Source organism: Talpa occidentalis, unplaced genomic scaffold (assembly GCF_014898055.3).
Source record: "Talpa occidentalis isolate TD23 unplaced genomic scaffold, MPIMG_talOcc4v2.1 talOcc4.11, whole genome shotgun sequence".
Lineage (NCBI taxonomy): Eukaryota > Metazoa > Chordata > Mammalia > Eulipotyphla > Talpidae > Talpa > Talpa occidentalis.
The window spans coordinates 44,203,199-44,220,903 of NW_023601104.1; the positions used below are offsets into that span (position 1 = coordinate 44,203,199).

At 32.8% G+C, this 17,705-nt stretch overlaps 1 protein-coding gene across 3 annotated transcripts in view; it reads right to left on the reverse strand.

The window, feature by feature from the left end:
* The window catches only part of NOVA1 (NOVA alternative splicing regulator 1), a 149,805-nt gene that overhangs the window by 5,099 nt on the left and 127,001 nt on the right, over nt 1-17,705 (reverse strand). For all 3 annotated transcript variants that reach the window (XM_054689557.1, XM_054689560.1, XM_054689564.1), the window contains one exon: nt 1-414. This exon is cut by the window's left edge and continues 5,099 nt beyond it. In XM_054689557.1, the coding sequence (XP_054545532.1) occupies nt 1-414 (414 nt within the window). The remainder of the gene's footprint in view (nt 415-17,705) is intronic.

Genomic DNA, 17,705 nt, shown 5'->3' on the forward strand with positions numbered 1-17,705 from the left:
GTCATTGCCTGTGAAGCCAGATAAAACTGCTGGAAAGGCTGCAACGCCAGCAAGGTTAGCATGTCCTAATAGCCCTGCAGCTGCTGCAGCAGTTGGTAACACTTCAGCAGTGTTTGCATAAGGAGATCCGGTTGGATTGGAATTTGCCACTGGACCTGTAACATTGGCATAACTGATATTGAGACAGCTGCCACTCTGTGGATCCTCTTGTATCTTCTGGATGATAAGTTCAACAGCTTTTCGGTTTTGTTCAGGTTCTCCACTCACAGTGACAACCCTCTCTTGCAAGTTGATCCCATCAGGTTTCTGGGAAAGCTGCACCCAAGCCCCTGACTGCTCCATTATAGCCTTCACAGTAGCACCTCCCTTCCCTATTATCAGACCTGCTGTGCTGTTGGGAACTATAATCTTTACCTGTAATTAAAAAAAATACGTATAAATAATACTTCTGTTTTGTGCACATATATAATATTACTTTGCTATCCTAGAAAAACTAAAATAGTTAATTGAAAATTAATTCAAAAGTAATTTATGAAAGACAAAACATCACAATTTGCAAAGTGACTTTTATCATATTTTAATACAATGATTTTGTAAAATTGGAGTTTTCAAAGGAAAAAGAAATTTGCAGTTAAAACTATTAAAATCTTCCTTGAGTCTGTGCATTTTGCACTAGAAGTTATAAGAAGTTAGTATGTTTTCAAACAAGGGAATCATAACTAAACATCAATGATAACACTTTTATATAGCTCCAAAATCACAATGCTGTTGACTCGTCACCTACTACAGCTTAAGGATATCTTTGCTCTAAAACATTCAAAAACAGAGTGCAGGGTTATAAAGCAAAGTTAATAAAGTAGGAAATTTCTAGCTTGCATTCCCTTAAAACATTAATTTCATGTTCCTTATCACTTATTGTTATTTGATACTGAAGTTATTTCATGACTAGTATTTTCAGAGATAGAGGTTAATAAAATTATTAGTAGTAATATTTTAGTTTTTCAGCTAAACTGACATACAGCATGTAACTTTATAAAATAAAAATATTTCTAAGCAATAAAAATGCCAATTGCATTTAGGTAGGCTAAGGCTATTTGAGAATACTACCTGGATGTTCTATCTAAATTTCAAAAATGGCTGTTTTGATTAGGTAGATAATTCTTTTTTGGCACTCATAGCCACATTTTTAAAAATAGGATTTACAACCATATTACCAAAGATTATTAAAAATTTACAATAGTCACATGAACAACTTAAAACAATCAAATGTGACCGTATGGAGTACAGGCATTTTAGCTAATTTATATTGAAACATCCAGCCATAAAACCAGCATATTTTTTTTATTTACTTAACCAAAATCAAATATTATTGTAATAAGTATTAAATTAGAATGGCATTTCCTATAAGCCCTAAAGTCAAGTTATAGATTATTTAAAGTAATATTTTAGTAGTACAAAGATGCATACAGCAATGTTTTATGATTAACTGGGTAGATCAAAAACTGCTAGTGGTGTGTCACCGACAAAGCCTTCAACTCCTTGTTCTATTGTTTCAGTCATTGATATGGGCAAGTTGAAGTAATGTGTTTGAATTTGAGCAGGAATGTAGTTGTGATATTCTATGAGATCTAATTTTTAGCAAGTATTGATTGCCATACTACCTTAAAAACAGATTTGGGTAAGAGTATTTTAAAGACATAGAGTCATGTATTTTTTTGGTAATTTTGCTCTTGGAAGGAGCAAGCAGTGAGTGTGTAACATTCAAATTGTAGACTTAGTCACATCATAAATATATCTATATATTACACTCACACATGCACACACAATTTTTCTTTCCATACATATAATTTATAGTCATAGCAGAATTTTGTTTTATTCCAGTTTGTCTATATAGACATTTAATTTGATGGAAAAAAATCTAAGTTTTTTAAAAACAGTTTTTAGGAATGTCAAATATATCTCTCATATTCCCCTTAAGTACATTTAGTTTCTAGAAGTAGACTGAGAAATAGTTTTCTTAATGTGTTAATTTAATTTTGTTCAAAGACTTTTTTGTTGAAAATTGTCTGAAATGCTAATGTTAGTGTTATAATTAGAGAGTAAACTATGATTACATCTTACATCAATTATAAAGATAAATTAGAATCATCCTTATATTTTATCCAGTACACAAGAAATATTGATAAAAATTTTTAAGGGTTTAAATATCTGAATGTTAATTGATTATATTTTATAAATAAGTATTTCATTTCAAAATCAGAACATTTTTGGAATAAAATATTGTTGAAAACATTCATATACTGGCAAGTAGTAGTGTTTTAACATAATTTTTATGAAGAAAAACATATTAATCAACTAAGATGTTCAAAAGAGCTGTTCTTAAATTAATTTAAATTCTAATATCTCTGCTGCTTTGCTCAATGTAATAATTACCAGCATGATTACAAACCAGGGAGAAAATAGTACATGAAAGGTTAATTAAGAGAACTATCCTACAGTCTATCAATAAAAAGTAATGAAAAATATATAAAATTACAACATCCACTACAAAATTATCTAAACTTCTATGCGATGCATGAAGATAATATTAATTTCTACTGCACTGTACACCAGTCTCACACTGTATTTGCTGCATCCACAACTTTATTTTTTCCCAATGTAGGACTAGTTTTACAGAACTTGCAAATGTCTGCACAGTACTTACATTATTGCACATTATCTTGCTTTTATTCTTCCCTTTAACCATTTTTTTTCAATACTCAAAAGTAATAATGTATAATTCAGAAATGGTTTGTAGACTTTTCATAAAAGTCACCATCTTCCAAAAAAACTCTGTATCTTTGCAAGTTGAAGAATTAAACATCATCATCCAGCTTTATATTAACGGGATCTTTATAAAGTATCATTCCCTGTATTTTAGTTTTAAATATTTGAAATATTCTTATATAAAATACTGATAGTCATAATTTCTGTTTTATCAAATACCAGTATGGTTTGTTAGTATAACTCACATCTGTGTATTCATAAATAAGTGTTAAGATTTAGAAGACATTAATACTTATATATTAATATTTAAAATATGTAGCATTTTTAACTTAAGCTCAAAATAATTCTGTATAACTGATCATCAAATTAAACTAGAAAACTAAAGGAAATATAGAAGTTATTAAATCCAAATTTAATGATTATAAATACTTAATAGCCTAGTCAAGGAATTTGTCACTGAACTTTTATTTTTGACAACATGAAAAGCCTTACATTTATACTCTTTTTATACTCATTTTGCTTTGAAGAATTAAAAATATACACCCATATTTATTTGTACACAGTATTAATCTAACATGGACACACATAGGAAACACACTCTAATAAGAGATGTGGTAAAAAGGAAATTCATTCATTTGTGCAGTATCTCAGAGAGTATTGTCCTATTTCCATTTTATGTGTTACGTCAAGGCCAAAAAGTGAGACAGTATTGTGGAAGCTTGGATATTGTGGGCAATTCAATATTGACTGGGGTGCAGAGAGAAAAGGAACGTGGGTGATTCTATGACATACTCAATTTGCTTACTTCTTTGACACAGAATACCACATTTACCAAAGGAAATGTCTATGCATTGACATTGTTTGCGTCCTCACTGAAATGATAAATAGTAGATTTTATGGATAGTTTCATTTTAACTGAAGACACACTGACTCACATAAATATATGTATTCTTATTTCTAAAGAATTAAGAGAAAAAAGTTGCTCTTACACAACATACTGGTATTTTGTGTAACGTGTCAACTAAATTAGATGTTCCTGACAGTTACAAATAGGTTTTACATTCAGAGCTATAATCTAAAGTATTTATCATCCATCCAATCTTTTATGGAATGCTTACTGAGTGGCCGAGACTGTTTTGGAAACTGAAGAGAAAGGATATATATGACATTGCTCTTGCTTTTAAGGAATTTATAATTAGTTTTAGAAAAATGTGTAAATGTATCAGTGCAGTAGTCTTAAAAGTGCTGATGCAGAAGTATTTATATAAAGGATACAAAGACGACACTGGGTATTGGAAAGAGGAGAAAGAAAAATTTTGACATGATCAAATTCATCTAAAGGTCTTTTATATTTTGTACTATCAGTATCTTATTCTCTACTAAGAGGAATTTCCACTATATTATCTCTGTTGGAGAGCTCCTGTTCAAATCTAAACCCATTTAAGTACTGATGATCTCCTTAAACCATGGTATTACTTTTAAAAAGAATCTTTAAATTTCGCTTACGCCTATGCTTATAATTATTTGATAAATAAACATGGCTAAGGTTAACAATATTATTGTACTAATTTTAATAGCATCAGTTGCTTTTCAAAAAAAATGAAGTGACTGTTTCTCTATTTGCAACCACAAAAAAATCATCTCTAATAAGTATCCTATGAAAAGTATTAAATATACTAAACAGGTAGGTTTTAATATTACTTCTGATTAAAACAAACATTTAGACAAATTTGTTTCTTTGCCACATGAGAACTTTGTTAGTTTTATAAAGGAAAAAGGGTATCTGTAGGCACCATTTCTTCATCATGACAGGAAAATTATTTAACTATTTCATAAAGCCTTATCTTAAATTCAAACCAAATTCCATTTTAATTAAAGGTAATTCAATTACTATTTTATTTAGGGTTGCCTTATTATATACTACTTATGTATGGCCTGACATTTATAAAGCAAATCCTATCAATGGTAAATATCTTTAATTTATTCAGTCAGCTATTATCTGATCTTCCTTTCTGACAATTCTTAGTGTATTTGCTTCAAGTAAGGCTGACAGTATTTCAAAGTCCCTAAGAGTGGAACCATGACTACGGACTGACTTAACACAATTTCTATGCCCTGGCATTTAGTGATTTGTGATTAAGCATGTGACATAAAATGGTCCAACTAAGAGCTGGCCTAAGAACTTGGTGAAACTGTTGGCACAGAGTCATCTGTGTTCTTAATCTAGTAGAACACATACTTAATATATTGGTGAATATCTTGCTATCATCTGGAAATAGGAAAACCCTTAGTGAAAAAAAGTTCATCTACATAAAGGAAGAATCCAGAAATAGAGAAATTTCTGACAATATTCTGGCACTTCAATCAAAACATATCTAAACTCAGCACAGAATGAATAAAATTCCCCTTTTTGTTCAAGCCAAATTTGGATTATATTTCCATAATTTGTAACCGACCAATTAGTATCTTTGAAAATATTTTTATACCTTGTTACATTGCCTATTTTTTGCCTACCCAAAAGAAATACTAATATTTTATTGTGTCACTTGATGCTTTACAAGTAAAGAAGTCAAAGTTCTAGTAAAGAGACCAAGTGGATTACTTCACTTTTTACAAAGATAAACTTTATGTGATTTAATAGAACAGATCTCTTTCATTTCCTAAATGTATTATACCTTAGGTTACTGAGGCACCATTTACTAATGTCCAATGGAGATACCTGTGCCATTTTGGGAACTCTATACTGAATTGCTGACCAAAGTAAAATAAAAAAGTTGTGTATTTCTTTTGATTATGGATTTCTATATAGCTAAATAATTGCCTTTCTGAAAAGTACTGAATTAACAAAATATATACAACAGAGTTACATGAACTCAAGTATCCAGATAGAATAAAAAACTACTTTTCTAACTCTCAACTAGTTCATTTAATCTACTCACCCTTGAATACCAAATCAAAGGCAGTACAGTTTCATAACATGCCTAATATCTATGGTAAACCCCATGCTGTCTTTTCTCATATAACCTTACCCCTCACCCACTGCCAACACCAGGTTTTAAACCTGGGAACCATCTGTGCCTTCTCTTGCTCCCTAGATCTTTACCTCTGATAACCTACTGTAGAATTTTTTTTCTCCCTGAAAGGCTTTCTGTCCTTTCCTATTGCTTTATCCTATCTAAAGTAATGTGTGTCATAACAAAAAGAATCTACAATTGGCAGTTTAAGTAGATGAGCTCTGCCCCTGGCTCTGCTGACAGAACTTTATCAAGTCACTTGAGTTTCATCATCTATAAAGTTAAACAATTTGCTAAGATTGTGGATGAGGAGTTGTTATTTTAGCATTACCAAAAAAAAAAAAAAAAAATCCTACTCAATTGTCTTAAATCTTCCCTTCAACTACCCACTGAATTACCCAGACTCCCTATGTGGGCATCCCAAATACCATGTTCCCAGGTTGACTTTCAGCTTCATCTTCTATGACTAGTATTTAGTTTGAACCCAAAATTTACCTGCTAGTTAATGAATATACTCTTGTAATTTTTAATGTCTTTGCCTTTGTCAATTTATTTGTTTCAACCTACTGAAATGGTAACTATATCACCATGCTGTTCTTTCCCTTAAAATACAGTTTTGCCTGCTGAAATTATGTATGTCTTGCAAGAACAGTGCAAATGCAATGTCGTTTGTAAACCCACCCTTGGTTCCCGAAAACTGGAAGTGTCAAACTATTTTTCTATGTTATTATGTTACTCATCTTATGCTGGGTTATATTAAAGTGCAATAGATATTTATCTCTCACAAATTTTCATATTCTTGAAGGCCAGTATCCTATATACTTTTGCATCTCCTATTTGTACTTGGTTGAAGTTACCATTAGATAATTGCTTAAAAAATAAAACCAAAAATACCAAAAATAAATTCTCATTGATGTGTCATGTTTTTCCTTTTATTTTGTAGTATCTCATTAAGCTTGTGGCTAGACTTGATCAGCCACAAAAGATGTGGTCAGATTAGTACTAAAAGTCTAGAATACAAATATATTAATGTTCACTTGATTAAGTGATGAACTGGATCAATGAATAAAATAGTTTCTACTGAACCATTACTACAATTTATAACTGCTACAATTACCTCCCATATCTTGGCTTGCTTCAAGCAATTACAATTTTACCTCAAAATAATGGTCTCTAGAAGTTTTGTGGAGACTGTACTTCACCTTTTTCCAAAGGGCCATACTTTAATTTCTCCTCTGGCTACAAGATGTGACAGAGAATGACAGACAATATATATCTTCTTGTATTTTTTTGGAAGGTAGAAAATGAACAATAATCCCCATAGAGTTTATAAAGAAAAATAAAGTTTAACTTATCTTTTAAATTAACATATTATTTCACTTAGTTCCTTGAAGCATTATCAAAAAATGTTTTTCATATGGCAACTGATAACATATTTTAATGATACATCACATTACATTCCAGAGAGGGATACACTTAGGAATAAGAAAAATAGGAAAAAAATCTATAGAAACAAAAAGGAAGAGAAGAAAAAGGATTTAAAACTTTCTTACATTTGAGATGACAAGTACTCTAGATATATGATATCAAAAAAGAATTCACTATAAGTCAAACAGTTATGAAGAAACCATAAAGGTTTTGAATAAAAACTATTATATGGGCAGTCTAGTATTTACAAATAAAAAATAATTTGGGAGTATTATTTTCTTAATGCTTAAAAACCAAATTTTATTAATTGAGGTTAAATTTCTGGAAGTCCCATTTATAATCATTATCTATGTATTAAATTATAAAAAAGCTCTTTGAAGCAACTACTTCTATATTTATTATTGTTTTAAAACATCACTTCTTAACCCAGTTTTTCAGATCATATATAATAAGACATGTTCTGAGTTTTAAATTATGATTATTTGAAAAAATACATTTGAATTATTTGGGCCTTACTTTCAAAGGTTGCAAAATCAATTTTAAAAGTTGTGACTATAAAAGTAGGGGTTTGTGGGATAAAGATGATAGGAAAGTGGTGAAAGATAAGGGTAGAGAAAATCAAGAATTTTATTTTGGATATTTTGAGTTTGAAATGCTTATCATATGAAGATGTCAAGGGGGTTACGAGTTATGGATCTGGATATGAGAGGAAATTTGAGAGTTAAAAACTTTAAAATAGTTTTTAAAGCTATAGGTAATTATGGGGTGATAAAAGTGAAAAAATAATTCAACAGTTAACAGTAAGGAATTGTTAAGAACAAGGCAATGACTTAACTTCAAAAATAATGAAAGATATTCAAAGGTACAGCAATAAAATTAATCACAAAAAAGCAAACTAAATATAAATGAGGTTATATTTTAATTATTAATCTTTCTCTAAAAATAATTTTGGCAGTATATATTGCCTTTTGATAATCACATTATAGTGTACATTAAATTATGAATGAGCATAATCTTTAATTTATTGTCTTTGTGATTCTTCCTGGAAATAACTCAAAATACAAAAAATTCATATAAATGGAACAGTGTACATACATTATATGTATTATAAAACAATGTGGAAAATATCAATGCAAAATTAAAAAGTATATATAAATGTGTATGTAGAATATGGATTAGACATTATGACATTTTATAAAGATAAATTGAAATAAAGAGAACAGAGATTAGATTTTGGGTAAACTTTTTTTCTTACAATATAAATGATGGCTTTATTTAAATTTTAAAAGGAGTGTAACAAAAAGAAATGGGAAAAGTATCCCCAAGTTATATTGCTGGATAAATATACCCTGCAAAAGTTGAATAATTTATGTTAAATAAACAGTACCCTTCTGGTATTTGCTGCACAATTTTACATCTATACCTAGATCTATATCTATCTATCTATCTATCTATCTATCTATCTATCTATCTGTCTGTCTATCTATCTCATAAACTATTGTGTGTGAGGTACTGTTATAAATTTTTGATGGTCATTTTAACTATAAAATTGTTTATTTTAATTAGTTGAAAAGATTTATGAGCCATGCTTTTGACATGAGTTAGGCTATTACTGAAATCAAATTATAATCACTTATAGGTATTTTATCTTTACTAATTATGTTAACTCAATGTTTCCTCTATTTTAATTTTACCAGCAGTTTCCTAAAGGTAATTTTCTTAACTCATATTTACTTATTTAAAAAACAGGTGTTTGCATTTCAGTATCTTATCAAAAAGGGAGGTTGGTAACTTACTATTAAAAATGACTATCATTAAGAAAAATGAATGTCACAAATTAGTCTTATGTCATAAATAATCTGGGAAAAGCAAACAGATATTAACATGAAAAAGGCTACAGAAAATAATTTATAAATTGTATTTTCATTCATAGAACTAAGTTTTCTTTACTATATATAGACTGAAATAGGTCACATAAAATGTTTAATGAATCACAAAAAATACATTAAAAGCAATTTGAAGATAATTAAGCAAATTCTCCATAGAAAAAAACAGAGAGGTTGAATAGGTAAAAAAAGACAAGACCCATCTATGTGACACCTATAGAGAACTCACTTCTGATATAAGGGCACACTCACAGACTAAAGGTGAAAGGATAGAAAAAGATATTCCATTTCACACAAATCTGAATCAAATGAAAAAAGCTAAAAAAGTTGTATCAGACAAAGTTGATTTTTAAACAAAAACTATGACTCAGTGATTCCACTCCTAGGAACCTACCCAAAGAACACAAAACTAGTGATTCAAAAGGAAACCTGCACTCCTATGTTTATTGTAGCACTATTTATAATAGCCAATATACGGAAACAAACTGAATGCCCCAAAATAGATGAATGGACCAAAAAGTTAGGATATATACACACACTGGAATATTATTCAGTGATCATAAAAGACAAACTCATGCCATTTGTGGCAACATGGATGGAAATGGAAGGGATAAAGCTAACAAAAATTAGTCAGAAGGAAAAAGATACATACTGAATGGTCTCACTTATATGTGGAATATAGAGAAACCAAACAAAAGGTCAAGAAAACGTCAAAACTAGCAAGCTGACCATAGAACTGAGGCATACAGCAAAGGATGGGGGGACAAAATAGGGGAGGAAACACAAGGGAATATGGTGATAGTTCATGGGTGATAAGGTGGCAGGAGAATTATGGGGACTATAATGATACAAGAGAAAATGTAACCAATACATTAATCATAAAAAGAAAAAAAAAAAGAAGAAAAAAGAAATAAAAAAGGCCATTACAAAACGATCAAGGGGTCAAATTCAACTAGAGAATATAACATCTTAAATATTTATAGACCCAACACAGAAGTACATAAATACATAAAACAAACACTAACTTGAGCAAAAGCAGTTATAAGAGAGTTTATAGCATCAAACATGTGACCATTTCAAGAAATAAGAACAATCTCAAAAACCTGCCCAACTTTACACTCAAGGAGCAAGAAAAAGAACAACAAATGAAGTTAGCAGAAAGAAGGAAATAATGATTAAAGGAGAAATAAATGAAGTAGAGACTAAAAAGTCAACAGGGGACATCAATGAAATGAAGAGCTGATTCTTTGAAAAAAGAAACAAAATTGACAAACCTTCAGCTAGACCCATCAAGAAAAAGAGAGTAAGAAAAAGAAAGAAAAAAGGAGCTGTTACAACTGATACCACAGAAATACAAAGGATCATAAGAAACTACTATGTGCATTATATACACCAATAAACTAGATAACCAAGAAGAAATGCATACATTTTTTAGGAACACATAACCTATATCAAGATTGAAACATGAAGAAATATAAAATCTTAATAAACCAATTACTAGTAGGATATTGAATCAGTAATTAAAAAAATACCCAAAAAACAAAAGTCTAACTTTACTGGTGAATCTACCAAATATTCAAAGAAGAATTAATACCAATACTTTCTCAAACTATTCCAAAAATCTGAAGAGGTGACACTTCCAAACTCATTGTATGAGAGCAGCACTATACTTACAGAAAACCAAACACACCACAAAAAAAAAAAAAAAAAGATTTATAAGCTAATATCCCTAACAAATAGACACAAAAGGCATCAGCAAGGTATTAGTCAACCAAATTTAACAATACAATGAAAGCATCATACACTATGATCAAGTGGGTATTCCAGGGATGTAAGGATTATTTCAACATTCTCAAATTAATGTGATACACCACTAAAACAAATGAGGATTAAAAAAAATGAGGATAAAAATATGATCATCTCACTGAATGCAAGAAAAGCACTTGATAAAATTCAACATTTATTTATGATTAAAACTCTCAATGTAGTGGGCTTAGGGGGAAAATACTTCAACATAATTAATGCTACATGTGACAAGCTTGCAGCTAGTCTGATACTCAAAGTGAAAGCTGAAAGTTTTCCTTTAAGAAAAGGAATTACACTCTCCTCATTTTTATTCAACATAGTACTAGAAGTTCTAGCCAGAGACAAGAAAAAGAAATGAAAGACATCCATATTGGGGAAAAAAATAAAACTGTCATTCTTTGTAAATGAAATAATATTATATATATATACACACACATATATATATATACACACACATATGTAAACACTAAGATTCAAAAAAAATGTTATAACTAATTAACAAATTCATTGAAGTTTCAGCACACAGGGCCTCCCTGTGGCACAAGGGGTTAAGCACAGCATTGTGAAGCTATCTGCAGCCTCTGCAGCACAAGTTCAATCCCTGGCTGGCCAGGGAGCTACCCACATGGCACAGAGGACCTCTCCTGTCTTTCCCACTGCTCCCCTCAGCAGTGTATTTCACTCTGTCTGCCTGTTCTGGCAGGCAGTGTATTGCAGTCCACTCTGTTTCTGGGTGAATCCTCTTACCCCCGGACCCCACTGTTTGTACCCCAGTTCTTGTATGCATAAATAAACAAATCTTAAAAATTTGTTTCAGCATACAAAATTAATGTACAAAAATATGTTGTGATTTTATATACTAATAACTACCAGAAAGAGAAACTAAGAAAATAATTCCATTTACAAATACATCAAAATGAATAAAATATGTAGAAATAAATTGAACCAAGGAGATTAAAGACTTGTACATTGAAAACTGTAAGAAATGGGTGAAAAAAACTGAAGACACAAAGAAATGGATAGTCTATGCTCATGTACTGGAATAATTAATATTATTAAAATGGCATACTATCCAAAGCAATTTAGATTCAATGCAATCCCTATAAAAATTTCAATGACATTTTCCACAGAAAAAAATCAAATACTAAAATTTGTATGGAATCACCAAGCAAAGGAGAAAGATGAGCTAAGTTGGAGACATCATGCTTCCCGACTTCAAACTATATTACAAAGTTATAGTTATCAAAAACAGCAAGATCTTGCATGAAAACAGACACATAGAGCAATACAATAGAACAGAAAGTCAAAAAATGGGCAGAAGAGCTAAAAAGAAACTTCTCTGAAGAGGAAATGCAAATGGCCAACAGGCATATGAAAAAATGTTCAACATCACTTGCCATCAGGGAAATGCAAATCAAAACTACCATGAGATACCATCTTACACCAGTGAGAATGGCACATATTAAAAAAAACTAGCAACAACAAATGCTGGCGAGGGTGTGGAGAAAAAGGAACTCTTCTGCACTGTTGGTGGGAGTGCAAACTGGTCCAACCACTGTGGAGAGCTGTGTGGAGATTTCTGGACCTACTAAACATAGAGCTTCCATATGATCCAGCAATTCCACTCCTAGGTATTTACCCAAAGGACACAGAAACATCAATTCCAAAGAACACCTGCACCCCTATGTTTATAGCAGCACTGTTTACAATAGCTAAGCTTTGGAAACAACCCAAATGCCCAAAAATAGATGACTGGATCAAGAAGATGTGGTACATATATACCATGGAATATTACTCAGCATTCAAAAAAGATAAACACATGCAATTTGCAGCAACATGGATGGCGCTGGAAGGGATCATGCTCAGCGAAATAAGCCAAAAAGAAAAAGAAAAATACCGGATGGTCTCACTCATAGCAGGAATCTAGAAAACTTAAATAAGGGACCAGGAAAATGAATAACTATAAGAAAGTGAAAATCAAAATCAACAAAAAACTATGAACCAGAGACACTTTTAGGCGGGCGGGGCGGGAGGGGAGGGATTGGGGTCAGAATGGGGGGCTGCAATTGTATGGGGAATATAACAATAAAATTTATAAAAAAAAAAAAAAAAAAGATAACAGACAGATTCAAAAAAAAAAAAAAACAAAAAAAAAAAAAAAAGTCTAGAAATAACCCAAAATGTATGTATAATATCAACTAATTTATGACACAGGTTTAAGAGTATATAATGAGGAAAGGACAGTCTCTTCAATAAATGATTTTGGGAAAACTGGACAAATATGCAAAAGAATGAAACGAGGCCACTCTCTTACATCCTACACAAAATTTGAATTTACTCAAAATGGATTAAGTAGCTTAATATAAGACTCGAAACCATAAAACTCTAAGAAAACAATAGGTGGTAAAAGATCCTAGACAGTGGTTTTGGTGATGATTTTTTTGATCTGACCTTAAAGTAAAGGCAGCAAATGCAAAAATAAATGAGACTACATCAGAACAAAAATTTTTTGCACAACAAAGGAAACCATCAACAAAATGAAAAGGCAACCTGTGGAATGGGGGAAAATGCTTGCTAACCACATAACTGGTAACAGGTTTCTGTCCAATATAAGCAGAAACTCATACATTGTAATAGTAAAAAAAAAAAAAAACAAATTTAAAAATGGGCAGAAGATTTGAATAATTGTTTTACCAAAGACAGCAATCACCACCAGTTATATGAAAAGATGCTCAACACCACTGATCATTATGGACATGCAAATCAAAACTTTAAATCTGATAACAGAATGGTTATTATCAAAATGACAGGAAATAAAAATTGTTGGAGAGGATATGAAGAAAAAGCAACACTTGTTCACTTTTAATGGGGATGTAAATTGGTGTAGCCAGAAAGAAAAAATGTATGGAGGTTGCTCAAAAATGAAATTTAGAACTGTATCACCCAGCAATTCCAGGCTGGGCACTTATTTGAAGAAAACAAGTATACCACATGCATCTCCATTTTCACTGCAGCATTATTTACAGTAAGTAGCCAAGATATGGAAACAAAAGTATGAGATTTGTATATGGACATTACTCCACTATAAAAAAAGAATCAAATCTTTCCACTTGACAACAAGGATGGACCTTAAAGGCATTTAGTGAATGAAAATAATCAGAGGAAGATCGTGAGATCCAAGATCTCACTTACATGTGAAATCTTAAACAAAACAAAAATCCCAATTTCAAAGATACAGAGAACAGACTGGTGGTAGCCAAAGGTGGGGAGTTGGGGGATAGAAGAAATAGGTGAAGGGGTTCAAAAGTTACAAACTTCTAGTTGTAAAATGAATAAAGTAAACTTTAAAATATATTAATATTATAACTTCATTATTTGGTTAAAAGCAATTTGAAGTTACAGCTAATAAAGTAGAACACTTCCTTTTTTCAAAAACATTTTTAAAGAGCAATCAAAAGACTGAAATCTAATTGAAGTGAAAAAACAATAGCTAAACCAAACATCAATAAAAGTAATTATTAGTTATTATACCCATAGGAAAAGATAAAAATGATTAACTTATCTCCTGGAATATTCTGAAACCAAAGACAAAAACCAGAAAAACGACAAGGAGAAATACCACAATGAGCATGAATGAAGCTCCCTAATCTGGCAAAATTTATCTGACCAAATATGCAGAGGGATTCCTATTTCTCAGCATTTTAAAAGAGAAAATAAAATTACTATAAATAAACATGGTATCTTCCCAATTTTTCTGTTTTAGACATTTCCATTTATATGGCTTTACCTGAAAGATAAAATCTATTTAACTGTGTTCTGGATTGTTCTGGAGCAAAGAGGTATTAAGTGCTTTGGTTATATAAAGGCATGTATAATGTTTTGTCCTGAGAACATGCTATGTCCAAGAATTACCAGGTATGATTACAGGGAGAACACCAATTGATCTAACCAAACAGTTTTACCTACTATGGAGTCCAGTAAAATAACAATGAAAATCTGCACAGTTCTGTGCCAATACTAGACAATTCATTCTATGCATTTTTACCAATGCCTGAGCTATATGAGATGTAAAATAAGGAGCATTACAAAGTGACTCTTTTATTAACTATTCTCTCCTGAAAAGTACTAATTTCAATATGAAGACTTAAAAAAGCCCGAGGCATTCCATAAACATAAATATATCCTTATATGCAATCACACCTTTACAAGGGACTTTGGTGTTTACCAAATGATATCTATGCTATAATTCTAACCTGAGATACAATGATCATTTAAAAAATAAGCTAATGTACATTTTTCATTTATTTAACAATATTTTCAAAACATATTAAGAGGTCTTGGGACACATTTCTCTTACTCTTCCTATATAAATGCCTAATCTCATCCTAGGCCTATTAAATAAGATTCTCCATAAGTAATTCTGAAGTGAAGACTGAAAACGTCTGATATACTAATAAAGAATGATGAAAAATATTACAATTTTACACAATCTTTTAATTTGGCATAACTTTAAAATATGAAACAACCTCCATTTCCTTTAACAGTTAATAAATGCCTCCTTGAAGCCAAAAGCCTCTCTTGTGACCCTTCTGAAAACTCTCTAATAAAGCATCTCTTGACTAAGGAATCAAGGTGGACTCACATCCTGAAATAGATATACAAAGTCAAACACAGTCCAATCAGTCCCTTGAAAATTTTCCACTCTAAATCCTGGAAGACAATGTATATACCACAACTAAGTTATTTTCCCTTCCTGTTTTATATTCTTTTCATTAACATTCTAAAAACAAAGTAGCGATATAAAAAGAAAAGGTTAGTGTTCACATTCCTTAACATCATGATGATGATAACGTGAACACAGGATGTTTTTTAGACTACTAAAATTAGGGTCACATATTTTTAGAAATTTAATCTTTTAGTTAATATATTACAAACATTATTCTATGCCAACTCATGAGTATCAAACTCATTATTTTTAATAACTTCATTAAATATTCTGCAATGTCATATTGTATTCTGTTACTCTCTTGTTTCAAGTTGTAAAAGTTGTTTTCTGGCTTTTCCCACTGTAAATAATGTTGTAATATCCGTGTGTTTGTTTCTACTTATTGGTGCATTAATTTTTACTGGATTCTCAAGAGATAGGACGTTTTTATATACACATTGTATAAAAATGATTAGTTATATATCCTTGCCCGAATTTTTAATTTATAAATACAAACACAGGCACAGACACAGGTATTAATTTTTTGTTCTTAATATGTATGCATTAGGCTCCCCTCCCCCGCCCACAGAGGCGGCACTCTCCGACCGGCAGAGAGGAGGAAACAACAAACCAAAACGACCCACAAGAACAAACGACGCAGCAAGCGGGACTGTGAGTGGAAAGGAACTATTGCAGCCACCACACCCCGTGAATGGGAGCTGAGGCGAACCCTGCAGGATCCACCGCGGCGGTGAGCAAACGGCTCCGGCGCCATTAGAGAAGAACAAAGACCCCGGGAGACGCGCACACAGCCCGGGCTGCCGGTAAGCTGGCGCGGAAACGCGGCGCGCTCGGCGCGCTTGAAAAGCAAGTGCAGACCGGGATCGCGGCTGCCCAGGTCCCGCGCCTGCGACCTAGGCTTGCGGGGAGACGACCTAGGCTGGCGGGGAGACGCGCGGAGGTCCTCACTGAGGTGAAGGTCCCTCCCTGAGTGAGAGGAACCAGGCGCCCAGGCACGGGAGCGGTGCAAAAGGCGCCATTCCCGCGCACTGAACTGGGCTACAGCCCGCGTCCTGGAACTGAGGGCTTTGAACTGAGACCCGGGGCACGAAAATTCGGGGCGTGGTTTCTCCACGACGGTGGGGCACAAGGCAGACACAGCACCCCAAAGCTGTTGAGGTGTACCCTACCATTCCTGCTCTGTTCTCTGTCCCACGGGGGGGGAGGCGAAAAACAGCCCCCCAGGACAATAAGAGAGATCTCTGGCGCCACCTAGCGACCAGGAAAAAAAAGTCACTAACACCCTATAAAACAGGACATTTCTTAAGACTGCTTGAAAAGGGCAGGTTTCTGGAGGACCCAGTGGCCAGCCGGGAAGTTATTCCACGCCAGGCCCCTTCCGACCAGCAGTCTGAGCCCACAGAGGAGCAGGCACCCACGTCCGGGGCAGACGGGTGCGCAGAAGAGTGTGCCTGAAACCGGAGCGCAGGGACTACATCCCGCTTCGCCATTTGAGAACAGGGACATTTCTTCAGTAAAAACTGCCTAAATCCAGCAGAAAGCTCCCCCAGGAAGACAGAGATGGCTCCTGGAAGAGCCAGAGGGAGCGAGAAGTTCACCCAAGATGTCAGTCAGTCCGAGCAACACAGTGTCCCAACGCATACGAAATTAGAAAACAGACAGTAGGGAGTAGAAGAACCACACGCAACCTAAAAACTCCTCAGGAAAGAAGCACACACAAAAAGAAAACCACTCCCAGATTGCAACGACAGCAACTTGGAAGAACTTCTGAGCCTTCCAGAAAGAGAATTTAAAATTGCCATGATTAAAAAAGTGATAGATCAGAAGAAGGAAATTGAGTCCCTAAAGAGGGAAGTAAGAGAAATGCAGGAGATCAAAGATTAATGGAGGAACTAAAGAACTCTGGAAAAGCAATGAAAGCAGAATAGATGAAATGGAAGAACGAATAAGTAATCTTGAAGACACAGAATAAAAAGAACCAAAACAGAAAAGGAAAGAGAAGTACGAAGGAAAAAGAATGAAGAAAGACTTCGGGAACTATCTGACTCCATGAGGAAAGGAAATATAAGAGTTATAGGA